Raw genomic sequence first — 26522 nt, forward strand, 5'->3', positions numbered from 1 at the left:
GAAGCTGGATTGGATAAGAAAAGAAAATGATGAACATTCCCCTCCCCTCACAACATGCACACACATTAACTTTCAGCAGACTAGTTGCTTTCTTTGAGATTTTGCAGATAGAAATTTATACCATCCATTAACTATGACAAATGTTCTCTAGCACATAGTCTCTGCTAATCAAATAATTATGGGCCAATGTTTTGTTAGTCCCTAAATATAAATTTTCACATGCACGGAGGGTTAGTTATTACTGGTCTTCTGAAAAGTGACTGAAAATATAACTTTGGGAATTGTAGAAAAAAATTATCCTGTGCCACTGAAGTTGACTGTATAACCTAAAATTGTAAATTAGACGATAAACATTGATTGACTTTGATTAAAGGCAAAGTGGTGAATATGCATGAACTAAATGGGCTGTTAATAATTAAACATCATCATACAGATTTACAACTCTGTTCTCTACAATCTCCTTGCTCCTACAGGATCCCCAGAAAGGTAAAATTCTCTTTGGCAGTTTTATAGTGTTCATGCCAGTAATATGTAAAACTTGGTTGCCATTCTAAATGTTATCTTTCTGAATTATAGTTTTACTATAAATATTCTATTCTGTTTATAGGTCCTATATTTTTAATGACTACAATTTCAATGTCTATTTGAAAAGTCTTCCTTTCTAATTTAGTAACAAGTATTTATTAGTAAAATTATATATTATTCCTATAAATATTTTTTTTTCTACACGTTCATTTATGATTTAAAAATTTGATAAAATTTTGCTTAATCAAGGTTTTAGTGGAATGGCTGAAAATATAATTCATGATAATAAACACTGTTGAACTGATTTTGAACTAACATCTAGATACACAGCATTCATTCCAAATAATTCTTAAGTGCATGTGCTTATCTGTGGCAATACTGAAACTACCTACTCATGTGCTATTCACGAGCATGTTTTAGTTTATGTGATATGCTTTCCTAAAGGAAAAAACATGCATTCTAAGTATTGAGAGTTTACTCTTTTAGAGAATCCTTAAAGATTTCTTAATATATGCCCAATTACATTCATATTTTTAGCTAGAAAAATAATTCAGTGGGAATCCAGTAATTTATTTTCACTTATAGAGAGAAGAATTTTTAAATATTAAAATCAAATCAGCAGAGATACCAACTTGAGGGATAAATGAAAGGATTATATAGAAAATAAATGAATAGAAGTAACAGCAGAAATCTATAACCTACATAAAGAGAAACAGGAAAAGAAATGAATACATTTGTGATAGATATGATAAGATGACCAACTGAAAAGATTAAGTGAAGTTAGCCAGAAGTACTACCATACTTAGCAGGAAAAAACATATAGCTATAAACTACTTAAGCAAGAATGAAAAAGAGTTGATTATGATAAGAAATGACAAACAGTAAAAAGCTCATGAATAAATTTTCAAAGATGTTCTCACTAACAAAAAATAATTTGTATTTGTGAAATAAGATTGCATGTATACATTTTACATGCAAACTAAATATCTTATTAATTGCTTTGCTTGCAAAACTTTGCAATTTATAGTAAAATTTTGTATTTGGATAGTGCCTTATAACTTGCAAAGCCTTTTCTTGTTCATGATTTTCTTTGTTAGTTTAAAACTCAAAATATTGTCTAACATAGAAGAAAAACATTCTAGAGAGTTCTTTAAACACATAATCTTAGTATAAATATTGCATGTGATAATCTCATTGAATGCTGCTCTAAAATGTAAGTAAATTTAACATGTATATACATTGTGTACAGTGATTTAAGATATTCAATGCACTTAGAACAGCATGTTCTATATAAAATATTAGTTTGATATGATTACTTAACATATGTACATATATTTTGCTCGAATACTATGATAGTGTATTCACTGTCTTCAAAATATGTTTAAAGATTTTTCTAGCACATATTTAATGTAGAACAGTAAACAACCAAATAAATCTATTGAGAGGATTGAAATACATTTTGGTGCAAGAAATAGATGCAAACAATGGAAGTAATTGGAATGGAGAAGTATTTAAAATATTATTCATGGAAGGAACAAGAGTCCTTTGTCTTCTCTTTTAAGTCTCAAAGGCATAGAAGCAAAGAAGAAAAATCTAAAGTGATCAAAAGAAATTAAGAGAAGTACAACATGGGCAATAAAATATTTCAAAGAAAAAGAGAATCACAAAATAAATATTTGAGCCTTAAATGGTAAATAATTCAATAGGGAGAAACTCCGATGAATAGCAACTAAGCACAGTATTATTTAAATGCAGTAGTGCTAATATGAAAGTTTTAAAGTGGATTTTTATTCAAATTCAATCAATTACCATAAGACATTATTAGAGTTCTTTCCCTATTCTGTCAACAGAGGAAAAATTACTGTGGCAATAAAGCAACTGGAATTGTCAAAGTAGAAGCTAATAATAAAGCATACCCCTTTTGACAAAAGTGGGTTATAATCATCACAAGACTATTCTTAAAGGGGAGGAAAAGATCCCAATTGTCCTACGGTTGTAAAGTTTACCAAAAGGGAATAAAAAACTTTTTTGGGAATAGTTTAGACAGTGGTACAATCAAGGAAAAAGGACCCACATGATAAGTGGGAGCTTCAATATTCTATTATACTCTTTTAACAAAGATGCTCGACCCATAATTTTTATTCATTCAACCAAGATTTATTATCTTCTAGGTGTCAGGCACAGTTCATGTCTGTTGAAAAATAGTAATAAACAGATTTTTTTATTATTCGTCATGAAGAAAATTCTGTAAGTGCATTTTGTGATTACACAAGTAGGCTTTGAAGTGATTACATATACTGTTCCATATGACTAAGGATCATGGGCCTTTGCAACCTTGAGACCCTCAGATAAACCACTGGCAAAACTACCCATGTACTGGATAAGAGACATTAGAGAATGTTTTATGCTTTACTTTGAGAAAAAAAAAAAAACTTACAATTGTTTTATAGTCATAAATTACTCATCAAATATGTGCAGAGCCAATTAGTGAGTTTTATTTGCTGTAGTGAAAAAGATAACTTTTAATGACTGCTGAGTACATTATATTAAAGTAATTGGATAAGTGATTTAATATTTACATATTCCATTCCAATTCTGCCCATAGAAAAATGGCAAACCAAAGGAGAGAGAAAAAGGGATGAGATGCCTTTCGGATATGACAATCACATAGGTTATTATGTATTTTAACAAGTGTCTAAGGAGAGAAGATGTAATGGAGAGAGGAAAAGAGCACCGCACGCAGTCTTTCCTAGAAAATGATGAATGAGCATTTTACATTACTCCATGTATTTACAACAGTTTATTGCTAAGTCACCTGTTATGATCTGATTAAATGCATGCCTACCTTTCCTGATCCCTCCATCAGAAGCACACGTGTAATCACCTGTCGTCAGTAGGAAACATGTTTCCCCTCTTCTGTTTTTGTCTCTGGTACTAGAGCGTCTGATGGGGAGCCTTTCTGGGGGTGATAGTGGCGGCTCACTTCCTGTACTGTCGTCACCTGATAACACTGGTCACAGCACCATGCCCATTGACAGACAGTGATGAATGAGGAAATGAGACAGTACAAAGAGTTTACACAGAATGCTGGTAGTCCAGTCACTCGATATACAAAACACAAGAATCACATCACAATAAGAAAAAGAATTTTTATCACTCTTCACGAAAAATTACATGGAGCAAAATGGAAATGTATTGAAAAGAGTAGAAATGTTATTTGGGAGATTTTAATTCCATTTTGGATTTTATCTAATAAGAAATTGCCTTTAACACAACTAATATGAACTCAAAGTAAGTGTGATAATGAAAAAGCACATAGATTATTGTCTTACAATTTTTGACATGTTATCTATTTACTCTGAATAGGAATATTTTAAAATGGAACCTATTTAAGAAAATCTCTTAAGTACATTTTGCCTTTGTGGTTATTTAAAAGACATGCTTTTATTAATTTCTGAAGGTATTGTGTCCCAAACTCTTAATAAAAATTATTCCAAAGCACACAAACTCCGTGTCCAGGTACTCTATTTGGAAGCGGCAAAATATTTTTGAGCATGCAGTGGAACAAGGCCAACTTCTCCAAATGTCCTTGAAATGAGTATCTGTTTACTTCTGTATCCTTGCCAAAGACTTTCACATCCTATTAGCCTAGATACTAGTTTGTTATTTCATTGTTTACCTGGGATGATAGTGCCCTTCTTAAGGGCTCTTTTCCCATGCCCTTCTTAAGGGCTCTGCATAGATACTTGAGAATAGTTTGATGACAGCAGCAACACCAACTAAACTCTACCTTTCATAAATACATTCTTAACAGTTTTTAGATATATGTTAGCAGAATTTGCATAGCCATCTACTAAATAAGCATAAGGACTGTGAATGAAACTTATAAACACTTACAAACTTCACCTCCAGTCACATTGTTTTTTCCATTTACCTCTAGAAGCTAAAGAGGGACTTATGAAAATGATGCCTCCCTTTGTGTTAGTTTGTTTGCTTTCTTAGTTGATGTTACTTCTAAATTATGCAAAACTATTCACATAAAATCATCATGTCATTTTTCTATAAGAAAAAATAAAATATATCTAAGTTATGGGGAATCGATAAACCCTAAATTTTCATAGTAGGGTAAAAGTTAATTAAATTGTTTAATCTGCAAAATATTTTACCTGTACCAGACAGTAGACAAGAGGTGACACTACTATGACTTTGGCAGCTGAATGTCAATTTCTAGTCAATCAACTCTACATTGTCTACAGCAATGGGGAAGAGTAGAGATTCAGCTAATCTCAAGCAGTAAATCATTCAAAATTCAGTTCTGAGAGAGAGCAGAACCCAATACATTGTGTCTAAAAAGGAATTCCACTGAGAAATTCAACTTTGCCATTGAGTGGCCAAAGAAGATCATCTATTCCTTGAAAAATGGAGGGTTAATTATATTACATGTCATCGACCCTCATCAAAGGGGTTATAATGAGATACCCTACTTAATTTAAGAACAATGAAAATTTTATCAATCCTCCAGGATATTACTAGGGAAGAGCTTTGTTATCAAAAAGGTTATCTTCCATATCACCTGTTTGGAGTTTAGGCCTTTGAAATGTAAGCATCCATTCTTCTTAAATAACTGCTTCTTGTGAATTAGGTTGAGATGCATGGCACCATGTGGCAGAGGTAAAACTGAGACAAACACACCAAGCCAAACGATATGGAGATCAACATTTTGAAGATGAAAGATGAAAAATGGTCAATATCATACCATCACATCGTGCAGGGAAACAAAGAAACATTGGCACAAAAGCAACAAACAGGCAAAAGAAAATATTGGCACCATCAGCAAAGGGCATTCCCACTAAAGCAGGAAAACTCTATAGACCAGCTATGCAGTATTCTACTTGGGGTTCATTTAGAAAATGCTACCGTCTAGCTATCTGTAAGCCTGATGCAAACACACATTTTGTGAAGGGGTTAGGGCTGAAAACTCATGAACATGTGCAGAAAATGAGAATGACTGCCTTCTGTCTAAGGAACATACTGGTCTATAAAGCATTTAATAACATGCATTTGAAGTCCTGCCTTACCTGATCTGTTATGTTCCAGAAGTCGATTGTCTTTGCCCAGACACGTGTCACTCTGTGTACTATTGCAGGCCATATTTAATTCTGTCTTGCAAAAAGTAGGTGAGCTTGCCTGAGGAGCAGGAGGGATGTGCTTCTTTCTTTTCCTTGGAAGTTTCTGCTTTGCCATTGCCAAGGAGTAGTACATTCCAAAATTGTTGACAATGACAGGCACTGGCATGGCTATTGTCAGCACTCCAGCCAGAGCACACAGGGCTCCCACCAGCATGCCTGACCATGTTTGGGGGTACATATCCCCATAACCCAGGGTAGTCATGGTCACTACAGCCCACCAGAACCCAATGGGAATGTTTTTGAACTGTGTGTGTTCACTAGCTGAAGGGTCGTTAGGTTGAGCTCCCACTCTCTCGGCATAGTAGATCATGGTAGCAAATATCAAAACTCCTAGAGCCAGGAAAATTATCAGCAGCAAAAATTCATTAGTACTAGCTCGAAGAGTATGTCCAAGCACCCTCAGACCTACAAAATGGCGGGTGAGCTTGAAAATTCTCAGGATCCTCACAAACCTTACCACCCTGAGGAAGCCAAGTACATCTTTAGCAGCTTTGGATGACAGCCCACTGAGTCCCACCTCTAAGTAGAAAGGTAGGATGGCCACAAAGTCAATGATATTCAAGAGATTTTTGATGAATTCAAGTTTATTGGGTGAAAAAACAATACGGACTAAAAATTCAAATGTAAACCACACCACACACACTCCTTCTACATACGTCAAGGCAGGATCCGTTTCAATTTCATACTGTAGAACAACACTTGTGCCATTGATGACTGGTTCTGTCTTGTTTTTAACAATATTGAAAGCTTCATGTGTTTCCAGGCAAAAAGTTGTAATTGAAACCAGGATGAAGAATAAAGAAGCAAAAGCAATAAACTGTAGAAGAAAAAGAAATAAAAAAACCCACAGTGATCTGAATCATAATATATGTTGATTCAAATCTAAAAGCAATAATTCCTGTAAATAAGAAGGAACAACAGTATATTTAGAGGTTTCACTTGGATATGACCTAAGAAAAAGAAGATACATGTATGTAACATTAATTAGAGTGTATGGGTAATGTATTTCAGGTTCTGTTTTCAACTTATAGATACAAAGTTTTGCTTTATGTTGGAATATAATTTATTGAGGTTTTTTGTATAAGAAAATATAACCTGTAAAGAGAACACGAAAATCACTGCAAGGAATTGCAATTGAAAACACACCAAAACAAAAGAGAAATTTAGACAACAGTTTATGATCCTAGAAATCTTTACGCATAAGATCAAGTTTTAAACCTTTAAATATTAGGTGCATGACACACTGATAGAAATTTGGAAACTACCCAAATTTAGCTGTAGATTTATATTCATATATATAATGTTCTGGATATCATACGGTGTCGGCATGAAAACAAAACAATCTTTGCAATACATGCTGCCATGCAAATTACATCAACTTCAGGTGGAGACTTGTCCAAAAGTGCAAATCTAGGGAGGAAGAATAAATAAGACTGAAAGGAGAAAAACCCAGTAAAGTAGCAATTTAAATGAAATATCTTCCTCTCTTGAAAATGGATCTCAAAGTGTTAGAGTAACATACTATAAAGTTGAAAGGGTTTTCTTAAATTCAATTCATTTCTTCAGCCAATAATACATGACTACACACACACACCTACCAATACAGAATAGTAAGAAAAAGCACCCATATAGTTCTTAGTAGTACCATATACTGTTGAAAGTAATTTACATCATTAACTTACATCAATCCTCATAACAGCACTACTCCTACTCCATTTTACAGTTCAGCGATATCAGGACAGAAAGTTTAAACTACTTTTCCATGGTCATAAACTACAAAATGATAAGCCTGAGTCACTAACCTGACAAGTTTAGCTCCAGATTCTCTTCCTCTCACTTACCAAACTCTCAAATGCAGAATACAAATGTGCTGAAAACCATTTATTTAGGCTGGGATCACATACTTCGTAATATTAAAGATCTGAAATTTTGAAATCCAGTTGTTTGAATGAATGGCACTGTTGCAGTCAGCAGTGCTAGAGATCACTAGTACTCTGTGATAACACCTCAGGTTTAGCATGCTAAATGAACACCAATAGACTCTTCCTTAAATGTCTAAACAAAAGAGTCTTTCAGGAGAAGGAAGCTGTCAGTCAAGTGGAGGGAGGTTCTTTCTTGAAAATTATAATAGAGTGTATCCAAATCCAAAGTTGCCCGTAACATCTAGTCCTCAAGCATGCCATTGGGAAGAGCTGAGACAGTTAAAGAAGAGATTGAAACCGCCACCCTTTTTACCTGGTTGATAATATGCCAAAATGTAAAGGGTATACAAAGGGACTAAAATATCTTAGGACTGCAGCTATCTGCCCTAAAGAGCCACCTCAAATTATGGAACTTCTTCTACAGTGTGCCAGTTAGTACATCAGCTGTATAGTATTCTAAGGCAGGTCATTTTCACGGCTTTGACTTGCTCTCTCATGCACATTTTCCAAGTGCTCTAAGTTTTGGCAATGTGATCTGACCATTAGCTTTCCCAGATGTTTTATGAGATAATAGCATTCTTTTGTCATTCAGTTTTCGCTTTGTATAAGTAAATGTACTATTCTTTTTTAATCAATCATTTGTTGTAACAGTATCATTAAGATCCTATGTACACATTCAAAGATAACCTTTCAGAGGAAGAATCAGTTATCCTCGATTCATAAATTACTTATTAATCTAATCCCAATTTTATCTATAGATTTAGGCGTCATGTTTCTTTCTTATTCCACCTAAAATCTTTTGTCATTAGAGTCCTGCCAATATGTACCTACTGACTCCCACCCCTCAACTACTTTTCACCATCCCTACCTTAGACTCAAGCATTTCAGGCATTTATAGACTCAAAAGAATCTTCCTAAAGCCTTAATAGCTCACTACCTCCTTAGTAATGAGATGTTCGTCGGTGTGTGTGTATTTGTGTGTATTTTGACAAAATTTTGGTTTCTATGCAAATTCTTGTGCATAAATAAAACATGTGAACAGCCTATAAACAGTTCTAAGACACAAAACTTTGAAAACCAAAAGTTGCTTGTCATTTGGTATTTGTGTTTATTTTTATTGGCAATATTTAAAGAACCACATCATGATTTTGTATTATTCTACTTTGCTATTTTTTATAACTCTGTATATCTTTAGCTTTTAAGTACTTTGCAAATTTGCCAGTGTCATACCAAAGTTGATTCCATTTTCAAATATTCTTTTTATTTCCCTATTATAGTAATATTTTACTATAATATATTACATAATTTATACAATGAAATAATTATTTATGTTATATATAACATATATAAAATGTATATAGTAATATTTTTACTCTAAGAGGAAAATAAAAGAATATTTGAAAAAGAAAACAACTTTGGCATTCTGAGAAAAAGACAACATTCATCTCAGAGGTAGCTTATTATTTTGCTTTAAAAACAACCAGAGAGGCCAGGGGTGGTGACTCTCATCTGTAATCTCAGCAGTTTGGGAGGCTGAGGTGGACAGGTCACTTGAGGTCAGGAGTTCAAGACCATCTTGGCCAACATGATGAAACCCCGTCACTACTAAAAATACAAAAATTAGCTGGGCGTGGTGGTGCATGCCTGTAATCCCAGCTACTTTCTCAAGTACTGAGGCAGGAGAATCACTTGAACCCAGGAGGCAAAGGTTGCAGTGAGCTAAGATTGTGCCACTACACTCCAGCCTGGGCAATAGAGAGAGACTCTGTCTCAAAAAAAAAAACAGCCAGAGAGGCAATGTTTTTATTTATGAAAGCTAAAAACACTAGTCACAGTCTGGATTCTAATCTTAGGATAATAATCTTAGGATTCTGAGACAGAACAAAAGTATGCTTGACAATAACATAATAGAAATTTGGAAATTGAGGTTGAATTCTGAAGCGGGGAAAATGAAAAATTCTCTAAAGAGAAGGAGGAAGAGCTGAAAATGTGATGTCCACCAAATGAGAAATCCCTTCACAGGTTCAGTAGCAGAACTTGAGAATAGCAATGGAGAATATTAAATTTTAAGATGATGCTTTTTCTGTTTTGCTTTCAGCAAAAGGCTATTTTATAAAAAGAGCTTGATGTTGATTCTGTTTCAAGGAATGAAGGTATTGGGCCAGTAGAGGACAAAAAGAGGGAGAAGTCAACCATGGGAGGTGGGATACGTAGTAGGTATAAGAAACATAGAAGAGTCATAAAAATAAGAATAACAGATAATAAGGGGAAATGTAGCCCCCATGAAAATTCTTGGAGATACTGGGAAGGCATAGAGCTTACAGAGCTTCCCATGGAAGGAACAGGAACTCAGTTTGTTAGCAATTTAGTTCAAGTATCAAACGAATGGGTGACCCAGCAGCGTTGAGAACTCGAAATTATCCAGAGGCAAATACTTGGGTTGCATTAGCAAAGGCTTGGTGCACTTTATCTGAACTTAATTCTAAGCTCTTTGGATATAAAAAATGTTTTCTTTTGTTTCTGGCTCACTGAGTAGAGCTTAAGTAGGTAAATATGAGGTTAGACTGAATAACATTCAGAAAAAGAAAGTAAAAAGGAAAGAAATCGAGGTGAAGATATTTTATTTGTTTCTTTTTCCTTCACTGAACTGAGAAATCTTTAAGGACTGGACTGATATCATATTCATTTTTTGTATTTCTTGGTGCTTGCACCGTTGTTAGTACTGTGCATGGCAGGATAGATAAAAGCGTGGAAGAATTAATGAAAGAACAAATGAGGAACTGAATAAGATAGACCACATTCCAGTGGGAATTAAAATGATATGAATAAAAGGCAAGTAATATAAATCAAACAATGAAAAAGGAATATTGAAGCAAAAAAAAAAAAAGCCAAATTTAAAAAGCAAATTGAACTGGCTTATTGGTCTAAATGTCACCAATAGCACCTTCCATTCATTCTCTTAATGGAGCTTGTGTCTTAGCAAGAAAATGGGGAAGAGAATCACACTGCCATCTCTCTGTCTTTCCCCTGTGATAAGACCAAAAACTCCTCCAGACATTAATTAAAAATAAAATTAGGCATGTTGAATAATTAAAATGTTAGGAAGCTCTCCAGACAAGGTGTTTCATGTCAACTGATTGTACAGATCTGATGCATAATTCCAGGCAGTTTCAGAATAAAAATACTGTTAAAATATTGGCCTGTGAGTATAATCAGTAGGCACATTTTTCTTCATTAGTCATGTCCATGTATTTAATTACAGAGAGTGCCCAGGACTCTTATTTTTTTCACATCAGTGACCATGGGTCGGAAGTCTTCATAGTCCAGGATCTCCATGGAGGGTCTCATGTCAATCTACCTCAATGCAAATATTTAAGCAAATTTCTAGGTATGTATAATAGGCAGAGAGAAAGTGACGAAAAGTGGGGTATATTTTTATTTTCCTGATTTTCTCTTTCTTGTTATCATTAAAATGAGTGAAATTGAGCTCTATAACATATTCACATATGCTTATTCACTTTTTCAAGACTGTGGACTAGACTGTGTCCTTTCTCTGTGCTACTCTAGTCCAGGATCATTAATATTGCAGCAATTTTCACATACTTTTGTTAATAATTCCACATATCCACAAGTCGCTCAGAGAGACTTAAACATTCTATCCCCAGGACCATGACTTAAAGCAAGAAGTAGGTCTTCAGTCCCTGTTGTGAAATTAGTAAAAGAATAAATTATGAAATTCTGTTGCTTTGGTATGCAAAAATTCCATTGGAGCCAACACAGAATCTGTCTTTTGAAAGTTACTTCATCCTCCTATTATTCACAAAAGAAAAATCAGCCTATGCTATAAAATATAAAGGATAAAAAACTTAAAAAAATAAAGCTCACCTCTATTTTGTAAATTAAAGGCAGAGAGATAATTTAATATTTGAAAATTAACATTATGGGAAAATCATGAAAATAAGCTACCTAAAATATAATACTAAGGAATTTCCATTTATATAATTTTACATAAGTTGCATTAGTTTTAGTTTGTAATCTAAGGACATTATCTTTCCAAATGGGAATACTTCATTCCTATTATGCTCATGTTGCTTTTCTTTCTTAAATAAGAAAATAAAGACTAAAGAAGTGAAAGAATTTTAAATGTTTAAGTATCAGAAGTTCATGTAATCCCGTGATCCAAAATGTCCACTTTTAGAAATTTACTGTAAAAAATTTTACATTAAAGTACAAGGATAGACACATAGAATGATATTCAAGGAAGCATTATTTATAATTAAAAAATAAAAATGTCTGTCTCTGAACTGATGGTATGTCTGTAATAGAGCATTCCAAGGAATTAGATACTGCAACATGTACTTATCTGGAATAATCTCCAAGGAATCATGTTAAGTTAAAAACACATGACTGCAGAACAACAATATGCAGAGTATAATCTCATTTTTTTCTCATTACATACAAGTAATAAAGCAAATTAACAGAAACACTATATTTTTAGGAGTGGTTATAGCTAGGTGTAAGAGTGGCATTAAGCAGAGGTATTGCTAGCGCGAAATCCGAATTCATTCCATAAATGTCTGAAAAGTTAAAATTCTCTACAAAAAACTTCAATCATGTATTCCAGGTTTTAAAACAAAATTCAAAATAAGTAATAACCAAGAGAAGGTTAAGCCTGATTATTCTGAATGACCATTAAGTTGATATTATTAACCCGTAGAACATATAAATTGGAAGTTTTTAATTTTTCTTTTCTACAGCACCATAAACATAGATGATGGTCTTAATTTTGTATATATTCATGTCTTATACACCAATTTTGCCATAATTAACAAGTTTTTTTGTTCATAGAACTCTGGTCTCTAGAGAGAGAAAAAAAATCTCTTTCATTGGTAAGTCTATCCTTAAAGGCCAATCAAGTAGGAACAAGTAGGGCCCACTGTCTGCTGGTTCTATGCAGAGCTGAGAATTAATTCAGTTTCTTCTGAGGCTGCTGATAAAATCAATTTTTCTTTATCTAAGTTTTACCATTTAAAAATAGATTCAAAAACATTACCACATTTATGGTATTGAATTAGATTGAAGAAAGCTGGCCTTTCAATGAAACCACCATACACAATTACCAAGCTTGGAACTCAGTAAAAAAGATTAAACTTCAAGTGTCTATATATAAATGTGTGTGTATATCAGACATGTTATAGATTTTTATTCCTATATCCACATAAAATGTTTCTATGTATAAATAAATATTAAATTTAAATACAGATTATACATAAACATGTATATATTATAAAGATTGGTATAGAAATAGGTATAAAACAATATAGTATTCACTCCTAAAATAAAAAAAAAAAAAATGCCCAAAGTTACTATTGACCACTGAGACATATGTGGTCCCTGATAAATATCTTCTACCATGTTTTCTTTATATCCTTATCCAATGTAAATATACAATCCTTCCTCCGTTGTTTTTATTTTGAGGACACAGATTGATTTAATCGAAATTGGAATTGTTTGTTTAGAGTCATGGCCTATCCATTCACACAAAAATGTAATTTTATGGGATACAAGAAAGAAAGGCTTGATGTATTATTGGTATTACCACAACAAATTACAGTGTACAAAATTAGGTAACCAGAATTAAAAGTCATCAACTGTGAATACATAGTATCATTTTGCTTTCTTAAGTCTCAGGATGAAATTTAAAGTATGTAGTTACTGTATTTTATAAAAATATTTTTTATAATTGTTTCATTACACTGAAGAAAAATTTTACACTTTGCACTCTTAAGAATAACTGGTGATATATAGCAATTTCATGACATAAACCAGAATTGTAATTTCAAAATTCCAATTATTTAAAATTCCCCTAATATTTTATCTTTAATGTATTTAATATAAATTTATTTTTAAATGATTAATTTGTCTTGGAATGATATGAACTTCTCTACCACCATCTAGGGTTATAGAGTCACATTATTAAGCTTTATCTGCTATGAGTCCCAATATGTCTTTCTTGAGGTCAACAATCATGTTGCAAAATAAATTATCCTAAAATATTTGTTTTTACTTAACAAAAAGTGATGGAGGTGAAGGAAGGTAGCTAATTTACAAACACCTGCCGAAGAGATGTTCTGATTCAGAAAAGTCTGTTTCTTTTAGCACTATGGCACCACAGTTAAAGCACATCTTACGGAGTGCCACCAATGTCTGTCTACCATGCAGTACCACCTTTGTTAGTCCAGGTACCTGTAAATCAAAGGGTCCCCAAAACCTCAGTCTCAAATATTATTGTTCTTGTTGTCCATATTCTCCTTGCTCAGTAATTTTTTTCTAAAACCGTAACATTATCCCCAGGTAGCCAAGTTCTATCCAGCTATGGGAGTTAGACCTACCTGTAGTTCCATTGAAGCCCCATATTACATATTAAGTTAAAGCTGTAGCACTTTTTCTTCCTTAAGATCTTTGTTTATTGGACATCTGCTCCTCTTTGCTAATTGGCTTAGGCAGAACCCCTCCAATCCACTCTGGTACACTCCAGCAGGTGTTCCTATTCAGATGTATAGGTAGCAGACACTAGAGTCTCCCTTCCTCCTGTGTCTGAGGAGCACTTTTACAAGTACTTGCAAATTATTCCCAGAGAGCAGAGGCAATTTTACACTAAAAGATTCTGTGTGAATTGCAATTTGGTTATGAGAAACAAAGAAACTATATTTAAAATCTATAAGAGATTGATTGATTGACTGTGTAATTGGAAGTACAATAAAATGAGCTTTAGTGTTGCATGCCTTAACAAGTTAACTTTATCAACTGCTTTCACATCACGGTCTAGGGACACCCAGTAGTCACAAGGCCTTTTCTGGGGTCCATATAGTCAAGCATAGTTTTGCAGTAATACTAAAATATTTCCTGCCTTTTTCACTCTCATTGTCTCACTTGTTTACAGTGGCGTTCTCTATAGGCTACATGACATGTGGTCTCTCAACACATTGAATGCAGAAGCAGGTATGAGAAATCACCCATTGTCTATTAAGCAAGATATGAAAGAGATTTGCAAAAACGTAAAACAGTGCCACTCTTCTAATTTTATTTTTGTCTCTTTCAAATAATTTTCCTTTTACACAATTTATTTTTCATTAAAATGTTAGCTCATATCACTTGGTTATATCCCAGTCCAGGAAAATAGGTGTCTCCTAGCTTTTTTATGTATGACTAACAGTACAAACTAGTGATTCTATACAAAATTACAAAGTCTCAAAGTTAATCTTAAATACAATTGGCTGCTTTACTAGATTATAAAATAATATGACTATGCTTTTACTATGTAAATAATTTTTTAAATATATGAATTCTTCTACCCTAAGGAATTCACAATAGTCACAGAGATCTACAATAATCAGAAATATCTAGGTCTATTGCTTAAATATTGGAATGTCTTGAAATCTGGTAATCTCATCTACTTCCATGTAACCACCTGCCATTAAAGCATCAATGATAACCCAAATGTCATCTCCAGCTCTGCCTTTTCTTGGTGTTTTATAATTGTAATTCCCAAATACACAAAGTTCTTCAATCTCAATCAATGAAGGCAATCAAAATAGTAGTTATTATATATATTTTGTTGAAATTTTCAAAGGAGCTTCAACTTGCACTTGCCCAATTTGTTGATCAAATCTGCCCTTTCTACTCCATTATATATTTCTGTTTTTTTGGACCACCACTTAGCAATTAACCAAATTGGTACCAAGACTCCTTTTTCTTCCCCAACACCTGCATCTGTTGAATTGCTGAATCCTGTAGACTTTCAGACTCTAGATACCTCTTGTCTTCCTTCTCTTCATTCCCAGGGCTAGCAGCTTAGCTTTTAATATGCTTTTAATTACTTTTTCTTGGATTACTAGGAATAAGCACTCTTTTAAGGGAACAAATGTGATTATGGCACTCACATGCTTAAAATAGTTTAATGGCTCCCAACTACTAGATAATATGCAATGTTCTTTCAAAAACTTTATTTTTATTTTTTGAGACAATGTCTCTCTCTGTTGCCCACGTTAGAGTGCAGTGGTGCAATCATGGGTCATCGCAGCCTTGATCTCCTGGGCTCAAGCAATTCTCCCACCTCAGCCTCCCAAGTTGCTGGGATTACATGCATGTGCCACCACACCTGGCTAATTGTTGTACTTTTTGTAAATAGAGATGGGATTTCACCATGTTGCCCAGGCTGGTCTTGAACTCCTGGGCCCAAGCAGTCTGCCTGTCTCAGCCTCCCAAACTGCTGGGATTACAGGCATGCACTACTGCATCCGGACATACAATTTTCCTTACATGTTATTTGAGAATTCCCTTATGTGGTCCTTACCTACCTTTTCTAATATGAATATCACCTCTCCTAGGATGTACCAGGCTATTTCATGACTTTGCACATGCAGTTCCTTCTGTCTAAAATTCATCTTTTTCCTTTGTAAGACTGGCAAATAACTACTAAGTAGTTAAAATTCAACTCAGTACATGGTCTTTTAACAAATCCTTGAAATCTGAGTCAAAATTAACCACTTCCTTGCAGTTTTCTAATATAGCACTTACCTCATTTCTGTAATATTTGATTTTCTTCTCCTTTGATAGAAAATAAGCTTGTAACAGAGAGTTTTATTCGTATTTTATGTTAATGGCATTGATTTGTTGCTTAGTAACCATTAAGAAGGGATAATGGCAAAGATTATGGCCATACCAAACATAAAGTTTAACTCAGTCTTGGTTTATTTATTTACACCACTTTCCCCAAGTGGATTTTTAAGAAGATTCATGAAAACAACAAACGGAATAGGAAGAAAGATATAAACTAAGACAAATTAGAAAATAGATTGTCAGCTTGTGTGACAAGAGTAGGGTACCGTAAGAGCTGTAAAGGAAAAAGAATGCTTCAAGGTGGAGAGATCAGCAATTTATGCTGAATTCAGAGAAGATAAAACGTCTATTGGATGAAATAATCAGGCCACTATTAGCTTCCTATGATGAAGCAGTTTTAGTAAAGAAATAGGAAAAAGCCAGATCTCAAGGGACTAACAAACTACTGAGTGCTGAGAAGTATAAGTGACAAGTACACACACACACACACACAAAAGCACAGCATCATAAGGGTGTAAAATCAATTTTGTCCATAGAGGTCATCACAAATCTTTATAATTTTTATAGGGCTTAACAGTGAGTCCTAATATCAAATATTCCTGAAGTCTACCCCTAAAACTTCCTAATTCATAGACTTTTCCTACTCATAACTAATCAGGAAGCCATCATAACTACATGACTTTTACAAATTGTTTTCAACTAATTCTATTCTCAAAAATGTAACTGTTTACCTGTTGTTCTGAGAAGGATCAGGAAAGAAAGAAATTAAGGGCTATGCCACTGATAACAGTTTTATAGGATACATAAGTGGTAATAGAGAAATCAGAAACAGCTTTAAGATACCAGTAGCAGGCTGGGTGTGGGGGCTCACGCCTGTAATCCCAGCACTTTGGGAGGCCGAGGCGGGAGGATCACGAGGTCAGGAGATCGAGACCATACTGGCTAACACCGTGAAACCCCGTCTCTACTAAAAATACAAACAAAATGAGCCTGGCGTGGTGGCGGGTGCCTGTACTCCCAGCTGCTCCGGAGGCTGAGGCAGGAGAACGGCTTGAACCTGGGAGGCAGAGTTTGCAGTGAGCCAGAGATGGCACCACCACCCCACCCGCTCCCCCCAAAATACCAGTAACAATGCTACCTTTGACATGAGAAGGTGGCAACTCTAAAAAATAAAATGTTTGCTTTTCTTCCAAATATAACAATAGTAATAATAATACTAATAGATAAAATTCAGTGAATTCATCTGTCCTAAAAATTATTTTTTATTTAATCTTAACAACATATTACATAGTAGATTCTATTACCTCATTTTACAGAGAAGCAAACTGAAGCTTAGAGACTGGAGTCAAAGCCCTCTTCTTCATAACATATATGTCTTCCCTGAATGGGCCTTTGTTTAACGAGAATCTTCAACTCTACTGGACAGAAAGATTCAGAAAAGAAAAACTAGACTGATAAAATAGTGTTTTATGCATACATATACGTGAAAACACAACATGCATACATGTTAAACTTTGGTCATCAATACTCCTAGAGCAATAAAGCCAGGAGAATGAAGTTAGCTTTTATTTCTCATTTGCTTTCTAGATTTTTATAAACAGTGTTTTTTTCAAGATCCTTATAAAATAAATAGTTTAATAGCCAAATGCTGGTTCTGCACAAGCAAAGAGAAATCAAATAAGTATCAGGCTTTAAAAATGTGTTTATTATTTGAATAAAGTGAATATTCAGTTTGGAACTAAAGTATCTGAAAAATTGTGAAACTTGCATGCATGGACAAATATGAACTGAGTGCTTCCTTTCCCAGATTTTGAAATCTTTCAGCTAGATTTTTTTAAGTGATTGTTTTCATAGATTATTTAGCTCATTTTAGGGCTTTCAGGTCAAGGTTTACAGGACTTGTCCTTGATATAGAAACAACAGAAGGAAAGCTATTAAATATTTAATAGGGTTAGAAAATACTACATTTAATATTCTCTTGAGCTTGCACAGTGCTGACTTAGAAGGAAATCCAAAGTGCCTCGTTTTCACATGTAGAATCTTAAAAATGCAGTTAGTAAATCATCTTCTAAAATGACATCCACAGCTTCAATGACTACATTCTTAAAAGCAAAACATTTCTTTTGAAATATGTGCTGAAAGCTCTTTGTTAATTGGAAAAAAAAGATAGCTATAGATTTTTCTTTGAGATGTTATTCATGTCCTATTTTTATCACCCTAATCTTTTTAAAATTTCAACAATTAGGCAAGAGCCAGAATTACATATAGACTTCATTTTTTTTTATTCTGCTTCGTGCTTTGTCATTTTTGTTTTGCTATGTTTGGGTAGGAGTGAATTTGAGAGATACTAAGCAAATCAGCCATATAAGGATCTTTAATAGCTATTGTACAACCAACATGATTTGTTGATTTTCATTTTACAAATGTAAAAATTTCCTTTAAACAGAATTAAAATGTTCAACTCCTATGTTGAGTCTTGGATTGAATCAATAATAATCAATCAATACTCAACATATGATTCAATGGTAAATGTTAAACTCACATGCTGAGTCTTGGATTAATTCAATCCAAGACTCAACATGTCGGTTGAAAATTTATTCAAATGCCAAATTATTAGCCTTCCCAGAGTAACTGCCTGCCTTATCTCACCCCAGCAAAGCCATTATTCTACATATAAAATAGGTTTTCAATGTCCAGAAATGAGAGAAGCAGGGCAGTGATTGGTGATGTTAGCAATGTGCTGAGGGTGATGGTGGGGGAGAGCTAAATAGGCAGAAATTACTAGAAGACAGACAATAGGTTGTCATTTTGTGAACTACATTACCTCAAATACTTCATTCAATAAACAGTTAATGACAATGTTGGTAGTAAACTCAATAAAATGTTTGAGATTCTTAAGTTTCTTCTTAGACATTTTGGCAGCAAAATATGCTTATGAACCAGAGACAGGACAAATCCTTTTATAATTTCTGATGAACATGTTTAGGCAAGTGAGAAGCAGATGAGAAAAATAAGATGCAAAGGCAAGACTGCTCAAGCATGCCAACACTTCCTTACCTTGCTAATGTGTTAACTTTCACAATCAATTATTATTTTTCTCAACAAATTATTCACATTAACTTGGATGATTTTAAAACTTTACCACAAAAATATCAGGTAATTTTCCCTTTGTTGGTGTTACAAAAACGATTTCTTAGCTATAAATGACAAAAATGAGAATACAATGAAAAGATGCTGATTTTCATTGAGCTTGAAAATTGATTTTGTTTCTAAAATCAGACTCCTCCCAGACAGATGAGTAATGAAAAGCAAAAGTTATACATATGTCATGTAATCTCTATTAAGTTATATTTTAAGACACTTTTTATTAGCTACTTTATTCTTTTATTCCTTTGCTACACTACTCTAAGTTGCTATAAAATATTATTATAATCTCTCTTATTAGACTCTACAAAATTCTAAAGCCAAAAACTCCCCACATAATGGATAAATATTATCACCTGCCTATAACACCTTCTGTCTTTCATGATGTAAGTCCTTGATATCAATGTGATTGTTTTAATACGGTATTCTAGTTTTTCTTTAAATAATTACAAATTTTTACTTCCTTGGGTTACAAGGCTGAGTATAATGAATTCTGTTGATCAGCAAGTACACAGGGTCCAATAATTGTGGTAGGAAGACTGAATAAATATTTCTCTAAATCACGTGGATTATACAGAAGAACAAAAATTGCATGTCTAATTAGTTGTTGGTATTGTTATTAGAAGACAAATTTAAATTTCTTCCCTAAATTTTTGTTCTGAAATTGTCAGCAGTGGCAAATGTTTTTAACAAGAATGGATGCTTTCAAAGGTAGACATTGAAATGACAGTAGGCATTATGCAAAAAATGCCATGTCCAAGCTTATTTCTTATGCGAGTATGTTGTTTTGACCTTTAAATTTGACCAGAAAATATTTTCTTTTTATTGTTTTGAATACTTGGATTTTGTGAATTTAACTCAATTAAAGTATAACATTTACAACTGTTACTTCAGGAAAAATCTTTTAGCATGCTTTATTTGAAACTTTAGAGTGTACATATAACTACATATATGTGTGTGTAGCATAGCACCAAAAAAATTATATAAAGATTACACAAAACTTCTATAAAAGTTATGAAACTGTGACTATATTTCCTCCAAATAATATAGGCAACTAACTAGGTGGAAGGAGAAACAAGTATTAGTGAATTTCTTTATTATTTGACCATCTATAATCTTTATTTACTAATTTGGTTTCCTTATAAGTTAGCATTAACATTATAAAAACAGAAATAAAAAATATATATGATTATCAATCCTTGAAAAATGGATTTCAAGGGTAACACAAGACAGAATCATTGGGATTCAATGAATCACACAGTGGGGACTCAATCAAACAGTCAACAATTATTCATTCAGTTTCTTCAAAAGACCCCTAACTGCAGTGAGTATGTAGTAATTTGGTGTATTGGTGTGCCTCAGATAAAATGTCAGTTTTATCTAATTTTAACATCACTTTGAAATTAATAAACATGATTTTTAACTTAGGGTTAAATGTTCATAACTTTTATAAATGTAATTAGAATACAGTCTGTGCTGGACAATGATATTTCAGTCAACAACGGATCATATACACCATGGTGGTATCATGAGATTATAAAACTATGTTTTTAACTATACCTTTTCTATGTTTAGATATCCCTAGACACACAATACTTATCATTGTGTTACAATTGCCTACAGTATTCACTACAATAATATATTGTACAGGTTTGTAACTGAAAAGGATTAGGCTAGACCATATAGCCTAGAAGAGTAGTAGGCAATGCCACCTAGGTTTATGTGAGTACACTCTAGGGTGTTCACACATAACAACAATGAAGTTACCTAATGGTGCATTTCTCAAACCCTATCCCTGTTGTTAAGCAATATACGACTGCATTACAAATATTTATAGTATTGTCAGTTATTATTAGTTTTCTCTAAAATTTTAATTTTTAAAACTGCTTAAAGACAGCATTCAATATGATCAGGCTTCCCTTGACTTTCTTAAGTAAAATTACATTCATGACTTGAATTGCTTCCATCCAATTTGTACCAATTAAAAAATGTAAAATATACTATCCAAACTTCACCTAGAGAGACAAAATATCAAATATATGTCTATTAAAATTTTCTCTTATAGAAGTAGAATAATTAAAGAAAACCTAAATTTATGATAGCAACATTTTTCAGTCTTCTTTATCATTTTCTGATTATTTCATTTATTTAGCACTATTTTTATAGTTATCCAATGTTCACAGTGTCACAATAAAACTTTCTTTTTGTTTTGTTATGTTCTGCTCAAATTTTACTATATCATTTCTAATATATTCAAAGTTTATATTTTTTATAAACACTCAAAGCTTGAACTATACAAAGTGCTCCTTGCACCATTGGAAGTAATATTAAGGATTTCAAATACAGCAGGTCACTTATATATTTGGTTTAAATGGATGTCACAATCTATGACTAAGTTAAAGTTTCCTAGATAATTTAAACCTTTTGGCTATAATTGCTGCTCAGTTGAAAAAAAAATCATTTGCGTTTAAAAATAAAAGATTTTGATAATAACTAAATCAATTAACTTCAGTTAATTTTACTGAGATGAATAGCAATTTCCTACTACTGGAATGATGTAGATATATTTCATGGGTTAACCTTAAACCAGGTTTTCTTTCATCTTAAGTAATCCATTCAGTTTTTAATAAACAAAATTTAAATACTAATTTCAAGAGATCCAATACACTTTTAGCCTGGAATTTGTATATTCTTGTTCTTACTAGTTAATTACAAATAAATAAAGAATTTCAACATTTAACAAGATGTGGTTTTAAAGTGATAATTGTTACCTTAAATATACTGAATATATTTTGAATAAATGTGATAATTGTTACCTTAAATATACTGAATATATTTTGAATAAATGTATTCCAACTGTGATTAATAACAAATTAGTAGAAAAGGAAATTTTAGATCTGTAAAATAATGTTTAAATCATTATATCAAAATTTAATCTAACGCTTTCGATTTGGGGATAACAAAAAAGCTTAGGCGGGCATGGTGGCTCATGTTTGTAGTCCCAGCATTTTGGCAGGACAAGGCAAGCAGAATACTTGAGTCCAGGAGTTCGAGACCAGCCTGGGCTATGTGGAAAAACCCTGTTTCTACAAAAAATAGAAAATTAGCCAGTCGTGGTGGCGTGCATCTGTAGTTCCAGCTACTCAGGAGGCAGAGGTGGAAGGATCTCTTGAGCCTGGAAGTTTGAGGTTACAGTGAGCAGTGATTGAGCCACTACACTCCATTCTGGGGGATAGAGGAAACCCCATCTCAAAACAAAAAAGCAAAAATAACTGAAAAACAAATAAACAAAAAAAGCCTAAGAAGTTAAGTCACATGTTTAGAGTTGCCTTTATAGTTTGTGGCAAAGTCTCTCATTCACCATGGAATTCATATGCAGTTCTTTCTAAAATTTCACAAACAAGTAAATAGATCAATTAGAATACATTATAGTGTATTAATTCCTGTTTAACAAATTCATTGTACATATATTCAACCAACACTTACTGAACACCTATAGTACATAAGACCCATGATAAACCAGTGATCATGACAGATATGAACAGTCCTATAAGAATAAAGATACAAGAATATGAGTTCTTCCTGGGAGAATATGGAAAGACTTCTCTGTGGAGGAGATATTGAACTCTACTTATTTCTTTAAAAAGGCTTCCCTGACTCTCTTCTGCATGGCTTGCTGTGTTTGAAGAAAAATAATATCCAAAATCTTCTATGGCAGCACTGAAAGTGAGTTTTACCCTTTAACTACCTGCTCTAAGTGTAGAAAAGTCTTAAAAAGTATTAATATGGAGAATGTGTTCAAGAGCAGTAGCTCCTCTCGCTGTAACTCCCTAATGATGTCAGTGTTTACCTGCCTCCTTCTGTTTTCATAATATATTATTAATTTGTCAATGTGTCTCACATTCTCTATTCCCCCACTCCTTACAGACTATGAACTCTTTGGGGCAAAAAAAAGAAAAATCATACTTTTTAAAATTATTATTATTATACTTTAAGTTCTAGGGTACATGTGCATAACATGCAGGTTTGTTACATACGTATACTTGTGCCATGTTGGTGTGCTGCACCCGTTTTTTATGTTCTCCGTCTTATGCACGTAGAAGTTCCTTTATAAAACTTTACTTGAACTAAAGTAAACTGCGTTTTTTGGAATAATCATGGAGTTTATCTTTTAGGAAAAGATGCTGTGAAAACGACTTTCCAGGGGAGGAAACATTCGTAAAAGGTACAGTGTTGTAAAAGACTCTAATGAATCTGGGGAAGAGCTTTGCAAATATGCACATCTGGAGGGATAGACTCAGGCATGGAAAGCAGGAGCATGCTGCTTGTGTAGTTAGTAATGAATGTTGTGTTGAGTCCAGATTGAGAATGGCCACTGATGCCGTAATAACCACTGGGTAAACACAGTGTTTTGACCACCACAGGTATCCCAGGGCTATTTTAAGTGGGGCAGTGACAAAATCAGTCTATGTTTTTGTATACATTTTAATAGAAGAAAGGACTTTGGGGAGAAAAGACTAAATAGGAGAATAGTTCAATCAGCTAAGTAAGAGAAGAGAAGGGCAAGGGTGGAAGCAGTGGCAGCAGCCATCAGGATGGAGAGGGGAAACAGATTCAAGACACATTTCTGAGGTAAAACAGACACGGTGTGTGGCTATGTTGGGTACATAATTATTTAAGTTGGTTAATAATTTATACAAAGTAGAAGGTAGAAATGACAAAAAGTAAAGCTACATAAACAAATTAAAGGTGCCTTATTCCTATAGGGATTGTCTACTGACAAAAAGATCATATTTGGACTGATAAAAAGCTTAATTTCCAGAAACATTAAAAAAGGGATTTGAGGAGTAGATTACAATTAACAGTTGCAAATATCAGTAGGATGTCAAAGAGAACTTAAAATAGGTCTTTGGGTTTGGAAAATGGGAAGTAACCAACGACCAGATGAAATTCTTTTCATGAGACTGTTGAGCCCAGAACCAAACTGTGATAGGTTCAGGAATGACCAGGGTAGAGGAAAGGAAGACTAACTGTTCTTTTCATAACATAAGGAGAACTTTAAGGCAAAGTCTTAAAGGGGGGCTACAATAGAAGGAAGGTCTGTTGTCACTGCTGTGTTTTTGCTCTTCTTTCAGCAGAAGATATTTGAATATGTTCATGGGTAGAAGGAAAGAAGTCATTGGAAAAGAAGGGTTTGAATATATAAGGAAAACACACATGTGTGAAAATACCTTAAACATAGCTAAAACACAAACATGGCAAAGGACTAAAACGCAGTTTCAATTTTATATAATCTTTTTTTTTTTTTTTTTTTTTTTTTTTGGAGACGGAATTTCACTATAGTTGCCCAGGCTGGAGTACAATGGCGTGATCTCGGCTCACCGCAACCTCTGCTTCCAAGGTTCAAGCGATTCTCCTGCTTCAGCCTCATGAGTAGCTGGGATTACAGGCATATGCCACCACACCTGGCTAATTTTGTATTTTTTTTGATAGAGACAGGGTTTCTCCATGTTGGTCAGGCTGGTCTTGAACCCCTGACCTCAGGTGATCAGCCTGCCTTGGCCTCCCAAAGTGCTGAGATTGCAGGTGTGATCCACCGCACCCGGCCTCAATTTTATATAATCTTAAAGTCAAAACAATTTTCATCTCAAACATAGAATACTGCTTCCATTGATTCCTTCCAGCAGACTAAGATTTCACCATACAATATAGCTCTTACAGAATCATTTCAGTAGACAAATTTTGGTGGTTTATAGAGTTCTTACTTCAGCTATTTCTATCTAAGCATAACTGAGCTCAATTAACTATTTTGTATTACCTTAAAAGAAGGAAAGAAAGCCCTTTACTGGGTATATCAAGAAAAGGAAAGCATGCCCTTCCTCACTTTCAACCACTGAGTAGAAGTTTCTTGCAGATCTAAGCATAAAAACTTTGGGGATAAGTGAAACTTTAATTTGATACAGAGTTAATATAGTCCCCATGCCCCAGCTACACTGTTTTTACCTTTCCTATGCTAGGGAGACCCAGGGAAGTAAGTGTGAGTCTCAGAGTGTCAACTTACTATGTGGTAAAGCCTATTTCACTAGCTCCACCTGTACATCATCATGGAAACAAATCAGAAAGCAATTACCGGGATCAAATTGGCTCCTCTGCCACAGATGTCATGAAAAGTGGGAGATTAATCTCTCTGGCTGCTTTACTTGTGCATAGAAATGTGGATGTTAACAATCATCAGCTAAGCTATTTGACCTAACTTAAGAAAATGCACTTAATGAATAAAATAATATTGATAAATGAGAATATTTTTCTGGCTCGTTTGTGTTGACCAGTGCAAGAAGTATCTTGTGATACATATTTAGGTACAAGATAGTCACTTTTTTGAGAGGCCAAGGCAGGCAGATTGCCTAAGATCAGGAGTTCAATATCAGTCTGGCCAACATGGTGAAACCCCATCTCTACTAAAAATACAAAAAATTAGCCGGTCATGGTGGCGCATGCCTGTAATCCCAGCTACTGGGGAGGCTGAGGCAGGAGAATCGCTTGAACCCAGGAGGCCGAGGTTGCAGTAAGCCAAGATGGCGCCATTGCACTCCAGCTTGGGCAACAAGAACAAAACTCCATCTCAAAAAAAAAAAAAAAAAAAGTCACTTTTTAAACTTTAAGCATAATATTATAAAAAAATGCAAAGGTAAATTATTTCAAGGAAAATTAAATCACAGTATGTTGAAAGAAAACTTCCCACATAGTCTGACACCTGCATTGCCATTTCATCTCCATTCTTAAGTTAACATACAAACAAAACTTTAAAAAAATTCTACATATTCTCAAATACATTTACTAAAAAATGATATTTTATAAACATGTAAATGCATTATTAATATATATTACTTATATTCACTCTAAAATTTATATCTTTTTAGCTTAAGTATACTAACTTTATAAACTGTAAATATTTATTAAGACAGCATTTGTCGGAAATAAGGAGTACAAATATTTGGATAAACTATTTTTTAGAATAAGATGTTAATTCATACACATAGGACATATACATGTACAAGAAAAAATTCCACATTAAAAATACATTCTTTTAAAATTAATCCATATTCTTAATGGCAGACAT

The 26522-nt window shown here is 33.6% G+C and overlaps 1 protein-coding gene across 30 annotated transcripts in view; it reads right to left on the reverse strand.

Annotated features, from left to right (window-relative positions):
• The window catches only part of KCNC2 (potassium voltage-gated channel subfamily C member 2), a 269322-nt gene that overhangs the window by 104732 nt on the left and 138068 nt on the right, over positions 1–26522 (reverse strand). For 11 of the 30 annotated variants that reach the window (XM_005571560.5, XM_005571564.5, XM_065524574.2 and 8 more), the window contains 2 exons: positions 5604–6531; positions 3371–3535 (listed from right to left, as the gene is read on the reverse strand). The exons of 2 other annotated variants lie outside the window; for them this stretch is intronic. In XM_005571560.5, the coding sequence (XP_005571617.1) occupies positions 3371–3535; positions 5604–6531 (1093 nt within the window). Of the gene's footprint in view, positions 1–3370; positions 3536–5098; positions 5203–5603; positions 6532–26522 lie in introns of all 30 variants that reach the window. 17 more of the 30 variants (XM_045365615.3, XM_065524578.2, XM_045365616.3 and 14 more) reach the window with 3 other exon arrangements.

The sequence above is a fragment of the Macaca fascicularis genome, chromosome 11 (genome assembly GCF_037993035.2).
Source record: "Macaca fascicularis isolate 582-1 chromosome 11, T2T-MFA8v1.1".
Taxonomy (NCBI): Eukaryota; Metazoa; Chordata; class Mammalia; order Primates; family Cercopithecidae; genus Macaca; species Macaca fascicularis.